Source organism: Rana temporaria, chromosome 12 (assembly GCF_905171775.1).
Source record: "Rana temporaria chromosome 12, aRanTem1.1, whole genome shotgun sequence".
Classification (NCBI taxonomy): Eukaryota; Metazoa; Chordata; class Amphibia; order Anura; family Ranidae; genus Rana; species Rana temporaria.
In genome coordinates this window covers 31,557,412-31,573,856 of record NC_053500.1, presented here as the reverse complement: position 1 = coordinate 31,573,856, position 16,445 = coordinate 31,557,412, and the positions used below count along the sequence as shown (strand labels likewise).

The window sequence follows — 16,445 nt, the reverse complement described above, 5'->3', positions numbered from 1 at the left end:
TGGGGAAGAGATTTTTATTTATTTTTTACAATCATCTTGCTCTTCGCAGGCTTTAAAAGCAGACATTTAAACTCCAGCTACAACTTCTCCGAGCCATTAGGAGTCATTAAGATGCAGTTAATAGCTATGGGTAAAAGCAGAGGGCTCACCGGCATATCTATCCCGGAAAGAGGGAGGGAGGGAGAGAGACCGAGCTAGAAAAATACACAATAATGGACTTAACGTAAGCAAGGCAAATACACAAGGATGGGGGGCGGGATCGATTTAAGGTTCAGAGACTGAAGCAATTAAAAAAAAAAAAAAAAGAGAAAGGCCAAATCTGATATATGTTTTTTTTTTTTTAAGAACTTGTATAGGTCAGGAACATCAGTGGTGAGATCTCTGCAGCCAAGTCCAAGCACCGACAACCTCTCACTATGGCCATTATGAGAGGAGCCTTCTCCTGAAATTTTTAATTTTAAATCATGGAGAGCTGAGGTCAAGAAAACCTTGCCGAGATAGTAGCTAGGTGAGGGATTCAACCAACCAGTGTCCTCCGATAAAGAAAACGACACTTTCCTTTATCAGCAGTAAACTTTTGTCATTAAAAAGTAGAAGTTCTTTGTCAATTTATTCCTTAGATGCCACCCCACTAAGATAAAGGTCATAAGATGTATTGTGCCAACGTGACAGTCTGTGTGGTAGAATGAGAGCCCAAGCTCTGGTCCTGGGCCAGCACAGAGCCAAGCTCTCTCCCATACCAGCTCTCATCCAGATTGACCTGGGCTGTACGCAAGTCTCCAAGTTGTGCACCTTGTTGGTGCTTACACTGTTGCTGAGACAGAAGTCCTGAATCCCAGTCTGACTCAGATGAAGCATTGTACTGGATGAGTTTGGGGTTAAAGTAATGGTTGAGGGAATCAACAGTGTCCTCATTTGTCACAAATTTCTTCTTGCTTTTCTTCTTGTTGGGGAGATCATTTGCAACATGCTCAAGACCAGAATTAGGAAGCTGGTGAAAAGCCCACGCAGGCAGTGACAATGGTTTGCATTGGTAGGACCGTCTCTTGGCAGGTGGGGGACTTGAGCAGCTATGCTTTCGTTTACCTCTACAAAAGTCTGTAGTAGATTGTAGCTCACTCTGCTCTGGAGTGCTGGCCTCGTTAACCGATGGTCTAGAGCTGTGCGTTACTGCAGATCCTTGGTGCAAGGGCATTACATTTAGCCGATTATTCTGTGGTGCACTGGCTTTGTCTAAAGGTGTAGTGTTGTGCACCACGTCTGCAGGGTGGTGACTCAATGTTATCACATCTAGCGTTTGCTCTGGGGCACTGGCCTCATTCCCAGAAGGAATGGTACCTGACGTGTCTACTAAACCATGGACCAACTGGTCTTCTCTGTCAGAATTTTTTGTCAGAAGTGTGGAGCTAGGGGGGTTTACTACTAAAGTGTCTGCTGGACCTTCATACAAAGGGATTACATTTAGATGTTCCTGACATAAAGCTCTATCCACTGGTGTGGGCAAGCTAGCGGAAGCATTTATTAAAGGGTCATTCTGGTCAACAGATAGCAGCTGTTCATGCAGTCTTATGGAGCCCAGCTGTACATTTACCATTTCTTCAGGTCTCCTCTCCCCAGCTGGCAGCTGTAAAAAGGCATCCAGTAAATGAACCCCACAAAGATTTCCAGCAGAGGGCTCTGCAATTCCTTGAAGTTGTTCGCCAACTTCCAACACCGACATCTGCTCTACCAGTAATTCACTACAGTGGGCACCATCATTGTTCGAAACCTGTGTGCCAGGAAGAGAATCTTGCAATACTGATGGATTGTGGGCTTCACATGGGCATTCAGGCCCCAAATCACCTTGTGTATCTGCCAGGGGGCTAAGGAGCAATGGTGGGGAAAATGTTGCTACTGCATTTGCCATAGTCATTTGTGCATGTTGCCCATCTGGAGGAATGACTAATGACTGCACAGTATATACAGAGGTCAACCCAGCCTCCTCTGTGTACCAGGAGACCTCTGTGACCAAATCCACATGAGAAGCTACTTCTACGCCACAGATTTCTTGTAATTGCCCCTTGCACTGTATCAAACTATTATTTGTGTCTTCTGCAAATGTGTTTATCTGGCCATTGCATTCTACAGGGTCTCCATCATTCTTGGTTACATCCATATTCTCTTCCCATTCACTGGGAGAAGCATTCTTTACAGGCTGTCTTTGTACTATATCCGGCATGTGTTCCTCACTCACATGTGCTGCATAGTTTTCTTCCACAGGAGTTACAGCACTATTTCCTTCACATAGTACCTCATGCACCACCATTTTGCTCTCCTTTAAAACGGGAACCTGAGTGTCTTCTATATTGAATGGGCCATCAGCAACAACTCCCTCCATGACAGGCATAATCCTTGAGAAATGGGGAAACAAAAATCCAAACTATAAGAACACTGTATTGCAAGAATATGCATAGTAAACACCGCTTTGCATGCAAGCGCCACCCACCACCAGAGCAAACCTAGTAAAATTCACCAGTGTCCATCTAATGTCTGATTAATAAGTACAATTCAGTTTCACTGTCCATCAATTTGCAGGCTGCTTGTTTTTTAAACTGTCTTATTGGATTTTGATCAGAAATAAAGGCAGATAAAGCAGAACATGAGATATATATATATTGTACAGGACACCAGGGGTGGGTCCTGGACGGGTGCTATACGGCACCACTGTTTGGACTATGGTCCATTTAAATAGAGGTAGAAGGTTCAGGGGGTCACCCAAAAGTGGGTGAAAAGTTCCAGGCAGGCGCTAATTCAGAGAGGACTGGCTCGCAGTCTTCTCTATCTTAATAAAGTAGTTTGGGGCCTGGAATTTTGGAGGCTCCAAAGTGTTATTTGGGTGGGATGGAGCCTCCACTCCTAAACCCTGGAAGCCAGCGCACAAGGGGTTAAAATCTCACAGACAACCACCCATTAAAGCAGGAAGTGATGCTGGAGGGAATGAGTGAGTTGGGAGAGTGCACCTGTGAGGACAAGATGGAAGTCTGCTAGCTGCTCAGAGAGGATTTCTGAGTAGTTTAGAAGTGAAGCTGTGTCTGCAGGGAAGGTCTGGAGGACTTCTTACTAAAAACGTATGTGCCTTTCTTTTGGTTGTTTTTCTGAAGAAAGACTTTTTCCTAATTTATGCTGGAAACAAGCAGGACTTTTGTTGTGACGTTTTGGATGCTGAAGAAAAGCTTTATTTTGTTTTGTTTGGTCACCAATAAAGACCCTTTGCTTTACTGACACGGTTTTACGCACTTGTCTCGCGGAGCTTAAGAACCCCCAAAGTTTACAATTGGTGTCGAATGCGGGCAAAGTGCATTTGCAGGCGCAAAAACCGTTTAAAACTGACATTTAAAGAGACAGTGTACCTATGGCATGTCTTGGGTGAAGTCAGCCCAGGCGTTACAAACAGCAGACAAAGGCATGGAGGAGGTCGTTAAGGCTTTGGCACAAGCCACTGTGACCCAGCAGCAAGCCACTGTGACCCAGCAGCAAGCCATTGTGGCCCAGCAGCAAGCGTCAGCAGAGTCAAACCGTCGCCATGAGGAAGCGATGGCTCAACAGCAGCAGGCCCTGGCACAGGCTATAGCTGCGCAGCAGGAAAATACACGGCTGCTATCCGCCCAGTTTACGGCCCAGCAGGAGTCCACTCAAGCACAGGTGGCTGCCTTGCAGGAGGCCGTACAGCAACTGGCTCAGGGACAAGCGCAAGCGGTCGTTGCCGTTAGCAACCCAGTGTCTGTTAGAGCCAGCCATTTTTTGCAGAAACTAACACCCAGCGATGACGTGGAAGCCTTTCTTACCACCTTTGAAAGGATAGCAGAGAGAGAAGCGTGGCCCCGGGACCAATGGGCCGGCATTATATCGCCTTTTCTCACTTGTGACCCGCAAAAGGCCTATTTTGACCTCCCAGCTGAGCACATCAAAGACTATGAACGTCTAAAAGCTGAAATCCTGGCCCGCCTGGGAGTGACCACAGCTGTCCGGGCTCAGAGGGTGCATCGCTGGCGGTACAAATCGGACCAACCACCCAGGTCCCAGATGCATGAACTAATTCAGTTAGTTAAAAAATGGCTGCAGCCAGAAAAGTTGTCAGGTCCACAAATGGTGGAACGAGTGGTAATGGACCGGTACCTACGGTCCCTACAAGATGACCTACAGCGCTGGGTAAGCCATGGAAACCCTACTAATGCTGACCAGCTGATCGAGCTGGTTGAACGGTATACCGTGGTGGAGGACCTGCTTGGGCCTGCCAAGCGTCGAGAACCCACGCCAAGGACACCCAGACCAGCCACCAACCTGAGGAGAGAAGCCTTGCCAGATGTTGGCGTCCGCAGGTTTACACCATCTGCCCTAGAACCACGGAGGTCGGTTCCTGTACCAAAGATGGGAGACATACAATGTTGGCGATGTCGGTCCTGGGGGCATACCCGGGCACAATGCCCACTGCAGGAGGAGCCTATGGAGTGCGGAACTGGTCGGAGAAGCTCCTTCTATGTGCGAAGTGTGTGTACCACTCATCTTGACCTGGCTGCAGGACGGTTTGAGTGTGAAGTGTGGGTGAACCACCTTCCTGCCAGGGCCCTACTGGACTCCGGTAGCATGGTAACATTAGTACATGCCAGGATACTTGGGAGGCTTAGACCAGTGACTAAAACTCTTCGGGTGGTATGCATTCATGGGGATACCAAGGAGTACCCCTTGGTTCCGGTGACTGTTTCTTATGGCCATGCCTCAGTTACACAGGAGGTCGGGGTGGTAAACAGTTTAATTCATGACATCATAGTGGGGCGGGACTGTCCACTATTTCTGGAACTATGGAACGAGGTGCAAATGGCACCACCAGGGGAACTGGGGGCACTGGGCCTGGAAGGGACAGGGTCCGAGGGGTCCGGAGCTGAAATACACCCCTCTCATATAGAAATACCTACCATTGATAATGAAGTCGCAGGGAATGCTAATGTGGAGGATAATGCCCCTGACCCAGGTCTTAAACCCGGGTTGATCTCTGAGGTGGGGGAGGTCTTCCCATTACAAGTCATGCTGGGGGAGGATGACGAGGAGCTCTCCCCGGTTGAGGAGGATGAAGGGGAAACCTCCTCAAGGCCAGTACATCCAGATCTAGACGTGTCCAGAGGTGCATTTGGTACCGCCCAATTACGGGACCCTGCCTTGGTCAATGCTCGAGAGCAGGTTTCTGTTGTTGATGGGGTCCCACAAATGCCAGATGCAGACCAGAGGTTCCCTCACTTTGCGTTGAAGGGGGACTTACTGTATCGAGTGGCTGAGAGCCGAGGGGAAACTATAGAGCAGTTGCTGGTTCCCCAACCGTATAGGCGGATGCTCCTCGATCTAGCCCACAACGATGCACTGGGAGGACACCTGGGGGCGGAGAAAACAGAGGCCAGGATAAACGACCGGTTTTACTGGCCAGGGTTGAAGGCCGAGGTTAAAAGATACTGTGCGTCTTGTCCCATTTGCCAGTTAACCGCCCCAGTGCCACACTATAGAAACCCTCTGGTGCCCTTGCCGATTATCGAAGTCCCGTTTGAACGGATCGCTATGGATCTGGTGGGACCCCTGGTAAAGTCGGCACGGGGCCACCAATACATATTGGTCATCCTAGATTACGCAACTAGGTATCCAGAAGCTGTCCCTTTGAGGAAAGCCTCCTCTAAGGCCATCGCCAGGGAGTTGTTTCAAATGTTCTCACGAACTGGGTTCCCCAAAGAGATCCTGACAGACCAGGGTACCCCTTTTATGTCAAAGGTAATGGCGGACTTGTGCAAATTGTTTCAAATTAAGCAGTTGCGGACGTCTGTCTACCACCCACAGACCGATGGCCTAGTCGAAAGATTCAATAAAACCCTAAAATCCATGTTGAGAAGAGTAGTCCAGAAAGATGGGAAGGATTGGGATATGTTACTCCCTGCCCTGTTATTTGCTATCCGGGAGGTCCCGCAAGCATCCACAGGTTTTTCGCCATTTGAATTAGTGTATGGACGAAGGCCCCGGGGGTTACTCGATCTGGTAAAAGAGACATGGGAAAGTGAGTCCTCACCACACAAAACGGTGGTAGAGCATATCTCTCAAATGCGAGAGAGGGTGGCTAAGGTGATGCCACTGGTGAAGGAGCACATGCAGAAGGCCCAGGATGCCCAAAGAAGAGTGTATAACAGGTCGGCTAAAATTAGACAGTTCCAAGTAGGAGACCGGGTGGCTGTTCTAATACCCACGGTAGAGAGCAAATTCTTGGCCAAATGGCAGGGCCCATTTGAGGTAGTAGAGAAAGTCGGTGAGGTGGACTACAAGGTACACCAGCCAGGGAAAAGAAAACCATACCAGATCTACCACATCAATTTGTTGAAACCCTGGAGAGACAGAGAACAAGTGTCAGCGGTAGTAGGGGTACAGTCAGGGGACCATGCAGGGATCGACTTGGTGCAGGTTGCTGCTACCCTGACTAGACCTCAAACCCAGCAAACAAAAGAGTTTCTACAAAAAAATAGAGATATGTTTTCAGAGTTGCCCGGTCGCACCAACGTCATCAAGCATGACATTGTGACCGAGCCCAATGTAAAAGTCAGGTTAAAGCCTTACCGTATCCCAGAAGCTCATAGGGTGGCAGTGTCCGAAGAGGTTAAAAGAATGTTCGAGCTTGGAGTCATTGAAGAGTCGCAGAGCGAATGGTCAAGTCCAATTGTGTTGGTACCCAAGCCCAACGGCACCCTCCGCTTCTGCAACGACTTCAGAAAGCTTAATGAAGTCTCCAAGTTCGACGCATATCCCATGCCACGAGTAGATGAGCTAATTGAAAGGTTGGGGCCTGCCAGGTACATTACCACGCTAGACCTCACAAAAGGGTACTGGCAGATTCCCCTGACTAAGGAAGCCAGGGAGAAGACAGCCTTCTCTACCCCAGAAGGCCACTTCCAATATAAGAGGATGCCATTTGGTCTACACTCAGCCCCGGCCACGTTCCAAAGGGCCATGGACAAAACTCTGCGTCCACACCAACGGTACGCTTCTGTCTACCTCGATGACATAGTCATCTTCAGCACTGATTGGGAGTCCCACCTTCCCCGGGTTCAGGCAGTCGTAGACTCCTTAAGAAGAGCAGGGTTCACCATCAACCCCGAGAAGTGTGCCATTGGGATGGAGGAAGTAAAATACCTAGGATATATTGTGGGTAGAGGGCTGGTGAAGCCCCAAATGAGTAAGGTGGAGGCCATACAGGACTGGCCCCGTCCCCTAACCAAGAAGCAGGTCAGAGCGTTTTTGGGCATAGTTGGCTATTATAGGAGGTTTGTCCCCAACTTTGCCACTGTTGCTGCACCACTGACCGACCTGACCAGAGGCAGAAAGTCAGTGATGATAAAGTGGAACGCCGAGGCCGAGACGGCTTTTCAAAAGCTTAAGACAGCTTTGTGCCAAGATCCGGTGCTTGTAGCTCCAGATTTTACAAAAGATTTTGTAGTACAGACAGATGCTTCAAGCGAAGGGTTGGGAGCGGTCCTGTCTCAGGAAATCAATGGGGAGGAGCACCCTGTGGTCTTTCTTAGTAGGAAGCTGACGGCAGCTGAAAGAAACTATGCGGTGGTGGAGCGGGAGTGTCTGGCCATCAAGTGGGCTCTAGACTCCTTGCGATATTTCCTCCTGGGCAGAAAGTTCCGCTTGGTGTCAGACCATGCTCCGCTTACCTGGATGAGACAGAATAAACACACCAATGCCAGGGTAACAAGGTGGTTCCTTTCTCTCCAGGAGTTCAATTTCATGGTAGAGCACAGACCCGGGAGACAGCATCAGAATGCCGATGCCCTCTCCCGAGTCCATTGTATGGTGTCTACTGTTGCCTCCAACACCTCCGCGTTGAGGCAGAGGGGGGGGATATGTACAGGACACCAGGGGTGGGTCCTGGACGGGTGCTATACGGCACCACTGTTTGGACTATGGTCCATTTAAATAGAGGTAGAAGGTTCAGGGGGTCACCCAAAAGTGGGTGAAAAGTTCCAGGCAGGCGCTAATTCAGAGAGGACTGGCTCGCAGTCTTCTCTATCTTAATAAAGTAGTTTGGGGCCTGGAATTTTGGAGGCTCCAAAGTGTTATTTGGGTGGGATGGAGCCTCCACTCCTAAACCCTGGAAGCCAGCGCACAAGGGGTTAAAATCTCACAGACAACCACCCATTAAAGCAGGAAGTGATGCTGGAGGGAATGAGTGAGTTGGGAGAGTGCACCTGTGAGGACAAGATGGAAGTCTGCTAGCTGCTCAGAGAGGATTTCTGAGTAGTTTAGAAGTGAAGCTGTGTCTGCAGGGAAGGTCTGGAGGACTTCTTACTAAAAACGTATGTGCCTTTCTTTTGGTTGTTTTTCTGAAGAAAGACTTTTTCCTAATTTATGCTGGAAACAAGCAGGACTTTTGTTGTGACGTTTTGGATGCTGAAGAAAAGCTTTATTTTGTTTTGTTTGGTCACCAATAAAGACCCTTTGCTTTACTGACACGGTTTTACGCACTTGTCTCGCGGAGCTTAAGAACCCCCAAAGTTTACAATATATATATATATATATATATATATATATGATAGATAGATATAAAAAATTACATCAAGAACAAGACATACAGGTACAGGCTCTTAAAGGTTGCCAACATTGCATGTCAACAATCAGATTCACAAGTAGAAATGATGTCACCTTCATCACTTTTTAGTAAGCGATAGAATGAGACAGTTTAATGCTCAGTAACAAAGGTTTAGCACATACAAATAAAGTACAGCTATTTAGTAGTACAGAATGTACAACATAGTAACAAAAAATACAGGAAAAAACTTAGAATGTAACATATAAATAAGTAACATACAAATGAGTAACATACAACACACCATCTCAGGGGGTCACGCTTGCTGGATTCTCCACATCCAATGCGCAAGTACAGGAGACTGACCGGCTCTCTATGGAGCTGGTTCACACATCTCTGTGGTGGCTGCAGAGCGAATTGCCGAGGGGTCCTGTGTGTCTTTGGCTCCGTTTCAGGTCTGAATTTATTTAAAAAATTTGGGCCCGATTCCATCTCTGAAATGGAGAACAGGGACACACGGAAGCCTGCTGTGAGAAGTGACCGAATTAAGCCTGAACACAAACCTAAAGGGAGCCGGACGTCAGGAGAGACACACATGGTCATTGCCAAGGTTCACTTGATTTTGATTGTGCATGCTCTGATGTAGACATTCATTACTCTTTCTTCACAAGGGGAGTCACTGACCTTGAACAGTTATGTACACATCAGCGATTTACCAAGTAATGAACCCAAGATTAGGATGACCATACCAGAGCATGCAAAACTCAAAACAAGCAAGTTGTATCCTAACCTTGATAGGTTAACTTTATAATGGAACCTCAGTCAAGTGTTAAAATGCAAGCCCAGTTTAATTACTGTGTCCCCCAACTACTCTGTTTCATTCGCAAATACAAATGGGAGCCACAATGCCACCTCAAGGCAGCTTTTGACGTGTGGTCTCTCCCCAACTATAAACTATCCAAAATGACCCTACTATGAGACAGCAATGTACAGAGGACTGGCTCACCTGGAGGTAGCCCTATGAAACTTTAAAAAGGTACAAACACACCAGAAAACAGTGGTGGTTATTTAGTAAAGGCAAATCCACTTTGCATTACAAGTGCCCTGCAAGTAAACTTGAAAGGGCAGTCGCTGTAAATCTGAGGGGAAGATCTGAAGTGAGGGGAAGCTCTGTTGATTTTATCATCCAATCATGTGCAAGCTAAAATTATGTTTATTTTCCTTGCATGTTCCTCTTGGATCTACAGTGACTGCAGTGCAAAGTGGATTTGCCTTTAGAAAATAAACCCCATTGCCTTTACAAAACAACTGAAGACTTCTCGTGTGGGTGCACCAAAAAATAAATAAAAGGAAGAGCGCAACAATGGCAGGCGTTTTAAATTGCTTGAAACTAGCTATAAAAAGGAAAATGAGGAGTAAATGGGCAGGGAAATATACAAAACAGTACATGGGGTTCACAACACTCTTTTGAACTAGCCAGCCAAAAAAAAAAAAAAAAAAAAAAAAAAAAAATGTATGCAAATTATGTTTTTTTCCCCAAAGAAATTTATGACAAACGAAAAAACTACTTTGTATTATCTACAGCTTTGAAGCCATCCCCATCTTAGGAAGGTCATACAGAAAGCAATTTTATTTCCTTCATCCATGGGTTAAAGGAAATAAAATCGTTTTATTCCCCTATTAAAACAGTCAGTGCTGATAAACAATGATGACAAAAAGCGTTCAGCATAAATAACAACTGTAAACCTCAATACAAATTTTAAAGTCAGAAATTATGCATGCAGGAGAAAGTTTAAGAAACTTTTTGTTAGATGAAAAACTATGCAGACCCAATGTCACCATGTTGCCTGGACTGTTCCCATTCACTGATCTACAGGATGCTGCAGGGGTTCGGTTACAAAGCACATCCTATTTCTGGATGTGTGCTCCAATAGCCAGGGTAGACAGGGGGTTTGGGTCTGGGCTCACAGCCATGGGGATGTGGATTCTGGCCAAATAAGCCATCAGGGCCATGGAGCGGTCAGGGAGAAGGGAAAGCACACTGACTGCGCACTCTATAAAATAGCAGCAAAGTTATACTAAGTGGAGCTAGCAATGTACTTTCTGCTTCAGAAAGGAAAATAAACTTCCAGGATGGTGGATGAAAGCGGACCTGTAGCAGAATAAAGGAAAAGTTGAAGACGGGCAAGCATTTACTAAGATGCTTAGTTTTGAATAGGTTATTACTCTATACCAGGCATATGGACAGGGTAGAAAGTTCAGGCTGTGAAAGTGTCATCACTAATGCCTCGTACACACGATCCAAAAATAGTACGAGAAATGCCACTTTGAAGCGATTGTACGATAAAATCGGATCGTTAGTTCAGAGCTTTCGAGAGCCGATCAGGACAGTTCATCCGATATTATTCTATCGGACATGCACGGAAATTTTGGTACGATGCCAGATCGTACGATTTTCCTTTAATCAGTAAAGCCGTTGTTCGAAAATGCAATACAAATGCATTACAACACATGACATCACTTCCGAATTGTTATTCTGTCGCACAAGAATTTGTGACTTTAGTAAACTCATCAGATTCAACGTGAGATTAGCATGCAAAAAAAAAAAAAGGACGATCATTCGTCCGATAATCTCATTGTGTGTACGGGGCATTAGTCTACTAGAGATGCTGAATGAAGTGCCTCTTATAATTGAATCTGTATTAATGCCACTTTTCTTTAGTGCTGTGCATCTGTTGTGCAGCAAGACACAGCTTCAATAAAAGTGACTGGTAATGTACTTAAAGCCCATGAAATACACATCAGGGGGTATTCACTAAAACCATTCACAGACAGAATCTGGAGCAGCTGTGCAGAGTAGCCAATCAGTTTTCAACTTGTTCAGTTAATCTTTGAAAATGAAGGCTTCGTTCACACTTCTGCGACTTCTCATGCAACGTTGGACACAAAGTCGCATGACAACTTGCATCCCATTGGTATCCAAGTGCCAGAGTGTAAAGTCACATCAAAGTTGCACGGTAAATCGTGCAACTTTGGAGTCGCAAAAGTGTGAATGGCGTCAAAGGCTAGAAGTTGATTGGTTGTCATGCACAGCTGCTCCAGATGTCCGTCTGCTCCCGTTCTTTGTGAATTCCCATCATTGTGAATGTAGCCCAGCTATTGCAAAGATAAAATGCTAGTGCCGAGATGGCAACAAGCAAAATGACACGTGTCTACAGCGGGTCCTACAGTGGAACTTTAGTGTTAATCCTGTAATGGAGGAGGCATAGAAGATACAAAACTCACTTTTCTCTCCCTTTCGTCATAGGAATATATTAATTTTAGGAAACTTTAAACAGTTGTGGGACTCCCGTTAGAGAATGCTCATCATGCCGTCAGTCATACTGATTTTAGCATTTACTGACATGGAACAAGTACAGCATAGAGAGGAGGAATTCTGACACCCATGAGATTTTAAACCTTTGACTCAAATGTACTGAAGCCTGGAAACCGGAATTTTCATAAAGAGGCCAGCAATAGCAGTACCAATACTTCTCAGCCGACTGCTTTTTTTTTTTTTTTTTACAACTCAATAATTTAAATACCCAATACTATCCAAAACTGTTTTTGATACTTCAATGAGTATCCTTGTCCACATTGAAGAGATTTCTCCTAATTTCTTGTCCTAATGACCAGGAGGTAGGACAGGAAGTGATGAAAACTTTTTAGTAGAGTTAATCTAGGTTTACACCTATGTTTTTGTGTGCGTTTTGTAGTCTTCTGAAACGCACTACAGTCCACTTAATATGGTTTCCTATGGGACACAATCACATCTATACGTTTTTTCAGTCACGTTTTTCTGTAAAGGATCAGGAATTTTTCCCCCCATGCAGCAAACTGCGTTTTGCACATAATAGATTTCAATAGACCTGCACCAAAAATGCAAGTGTTGTGTTTTTACATGCATTTTTTCTCCTTAAATTCAATGGTTGGTAAATAAGGAGCGGGCAGCCGCTGCTTCCTTAAATGGATGAGTCATCAGCTGTTAGCTTTGAGAGAGCCCCCCCCCCCCCCGAACCAAACCCAGCCACATGCCCTCAACATGGACATGTTGATGGGAACAAGGGCCTCTTCCCCACAACCCTGGCTGGTGGTTGTGGGGCTTATCACAATATGGAAGACCTCTTTAAAAGAGGGCACCCAGGTTTCCCCTTAAAATCTATGCAAGACCGAAGGGACTTATTTTTTCATTTTGGCATGGGGTTCCCTTTCAGGACCCCCAGAGCACATGTCGCATGCCATAAGTCGGATCATGATCATCCGACTTGGATGCGACTTACATTCAAATCAATGGGCTGAATTTTGACATGTCAAAAAAAAAAAAAAAAAAAAAGTAAAAAAAAAAAAAAAACGTCAGACCTTTTTACAGCTGTAACGATGGTCTTCAAAACAAAAACAAAAAAAAACCCTGCAAGACAAAAGGCATAATGAGCTAGTATGCACTAGCTCATTATGTATTACTTACCTTAGATCGAAGCCCCCTCAGCCGTCCTCAACCCCCCCCCTCCGGCCACGGACATCTCTCCCGGAGCTTACTTTTGGGGATCATGGCTCAGGTGCTGTGATTGGCCGGAGCCGCGATGACGTCACTCCCATGTATTCGCCGCCGGTAACAGCACATTTAACCGAAGCGACGGCACGATGTGCCATTGCTTCAGTGCGCATGTGCCAATCACTTCGGCACATGCAGATACAGGGGCACATCTCCTAAACCGTGCAGGTTTAGGAGATATTAAGAGTAGCCTTAATATAGGCTTACCTGTAGCATAAAGTTGTTAAAATAGGTTTACAACCACTTTAATGCATGACTACCCAGGCACTCTTTGGTCAACATCAAGGTTGTGGTGGTATGGGTTGGTGATCGCATACTAGCAGCCATCCAAGTTCCAATTTGACCATAGAATTTAAAATGAATACTCTAACAAAAGCACACACCTTGGTCTTCAATTTGTTGCCATGTTCTAATCAGAATAAACATGTGTTTTAAAAGACAAGGATTAGTTCACTACCAATGTATGAATAAAATCACATCCATTGCATTGACAGGAAATAACACCTGCATGCAATTACATACCGCATTAATTTCCTGTCTTGCATTCAAAAATGAAAACATGAATCTGGTTGCAATTTGCAGCAGACATTTGTTATAAAATTTAACCCAATATTTACTTGGCCCATATAGATAGTCCATCAGCACATTAAATCCTCCTACTTACTGTGAAAGGCTCCAATAAGGAAACAATATTATAAAATCAATATTGGTTTTATGCAGCTATTGTAGAGGAAGACAACAGGCTGAGAGATGTTCCGTTCAGGGCCATTCTCAGAAAACAGGCAGAACAATTACCTCCATATAGCCATCAATTGTGTCATCCATCTGATGACTGGAGGCTGCCTGGATAGACCAATGCACACAAAATGCAAGTCTGGCTAATGGAACTGAATTATAAAAACAAATAAAGTGAAGATAGAGCTCACAGAAAATGAAAGCTGGCAGTGGAATTTATACATCATTTTTCCCTGTACTCCCAACGCTCACTGACTTAGGCAAATAGGCTTCACACAGAAAACAGCAAGTCCAAGACCTGCAGGTTTATAAAGTGCAGTTTAGGTATATTAAAGTCTCCTTGGACAACATTAAAGTAGAAATAAAAAGGCATTTTTGTTATTTTTTGGGCTATAGTAAGCAGGGGGGGTTTGCCCATGGGGGAGATTTTTTCTTCACTTCCTGTCTTATAGCCAAAACTGAAAGGATTTCCTCTGGCTTTTTATTTCCAAGTAATTTTTTCCATTTTGCAAGGATAAGAGTAACATCTTTTACGTTTTAGGCCTCATTCACACAGGCGGAGTCCGCCTGCTCCCGTCATCTCAGCGGGAGATCAGTCCGCAGATCTCTGCTGAGCCGACGGATGACAAGCTCCTCTCTGCTCACTGAGGGGGAGGGGCTTGTCGGGCACCGCTGTATCCATATGGAGCGATCTAATGAAAACGGACAGCAGGTCCGTTTATCAGATCTTACCCAATCCGATAATTCTTACGCGATCCGATCCGCATGGACGGATGGGGACGTGGCTCCCATACGTTTGTTTTTAGCGGATCGGATGTCAGCGGATATGTCTCCGCTGACATCCGACACGCCATAGCGATGCATGGAGGGGCCATTCAGGTCCGTGACAGATGGACCCGAATGGCCCATAGTGTGAATGAGGCCTAAAAGTTTTAATTTCTGTCCGATTCCATTGCAGACATTCGTCTCTTACTGCCTTGCTCCTGTGAACTCATAAAATTTAATTAAATAGGAGTTGTTGACTTTAAAGAGAAGAATGGGTTTTCCTTTTATTTAAGAATCATACTTACCTAAGTGGATGCAGCATCTGTCTCCCTGGTGCCTCCAACACGTAGAACCAAACGATCTAGCACCGATCACTTGGTTCTCAGGGCTCCCTGAACAGAGAGTTGGTGACTGTCAGTCACCGCTCTCTGCTCTGCCACCCCCCCCCCACACTCACTAGAGCACTGGGATGTGGAGGGTGCGGGATAGGCCGATTCAGGCATGTGGGCAGATCCTGATCCTTTTAGCCTGGTCCGGGGCTCTGTGACTGATGTAATGGGCAAATATAGCTGACGATTTCTCTATATGCACATAGAAATCTTACATATTGTGCTTAGAAAAAGATTTTAAAACATCAGCAAGCTCATAAAATAAGATTAAGATGATCAGAATTGATTAAAAAAAGCTAACTTTTGGTATCTAAATAGACACAGAAATTAACGTGAATCAATTTATATACTGTACGGTAACTGAAAGTGTCATTTTAAATCACTAAATCAGTCTCCCATAACCCTTTGTATAGCAGAACTGGCAGCCAATAGGGCACTGCTGCTTTAAACTACCTCCTGCCGCCCTCCGTATAGTAAAAGGACGTCGGGCGGATTTGCCTTTCGTTCTGGGGCGACATCAAAGGACTTTGCCCCAGTGTTACCACTCTTGCATTACCCGCAGCGTGGCGATGACACTGTGCGAGCCGATGAGGCTCTTTACCCATGTGATCGGCTGTCCACTCACAGCCGGTGACATGTAAAAGAGAGGAAGTGCTGACAAAGTGTGAGGAGTGGAGAGCCAATCAGCAGCATCTCCTTGCAGGGCAGACTGTACAGGTAATCAGGACACTGATGAGTGCAGCCCCAGCAGTGCCCATCAGGGACACCAATCAGTGCTGCCTTTCAGTGCGGCATATTAGTGCCGCCTCATCGGTGCAACTTATCATTGCCGCCTCATCAGGGATGGAGAAAAATTATTTACAAAATTTACTGACAGACAAAGAATTTTGTTTCCCCAAATTTTCTTTTTTGTAGCAAATAATAAAAAAAAAAAAAAAAAAAACTTAGCGGTGATTAAAATACCACCAAAAGAAAGCTTTGTGTGAAAAAAGGAAACATTTTATATGGGTACAGCATTGCATGACCATGCAATTGTCATTCAAAGCGTGACAGCACTGATAGACGAAAATTGGCCCGGGCAGAAAGGGGAGGAAAGTGCCCAGTATTAAAGAAGTAAAAAAAAAAAAAAAAAAAAAAAAAAAAAAAGAAGAAGAAGAAGGGGGACCAGCACAAAAGCAAGCAGGAATGAACAAAGTGTTGCCGTTAATGCATTATATGGTTAGCATGCCAGGGCTGTGTCCCTTAATGCTTTAGCAACAGAGGTGGTTGAGGGCCTGGCTGTGAACTGTGGTGGGGGCTAAGCTTGTATTACCAGACTGACCTAACAGAATTGTATATCTTATGGCAAATAAACAGTACTTGTATACTGTAT

At 45.4% G+C, this 16,445-nt stretch overlaps 1 protein-coding gene across 2 annotated transcripts in view; it reads right to left on the bottom strand.

The window, feature by feature from the left end:
* DBF4B (DBF4 zinc finger B) overlaps positions 1-16,445 on the bottom strand; it is a 43,138-nt gene continuing 26,693 nt past the window's right edge. For both annotated transcript variants that reach the window (XM_040331247.1, XM_040331246.1), the window contains one exon: positions 1-2,390. In XM_040331247.1, the coding sequence (XP_040187181.1) occupies positions 644-2,390 (1,747 nt within the window). In that variant the 3' untranslated portion in view covers positions 1-643. The remainder of the gene's footprint in view (positions 2,391-16,445) is intronic.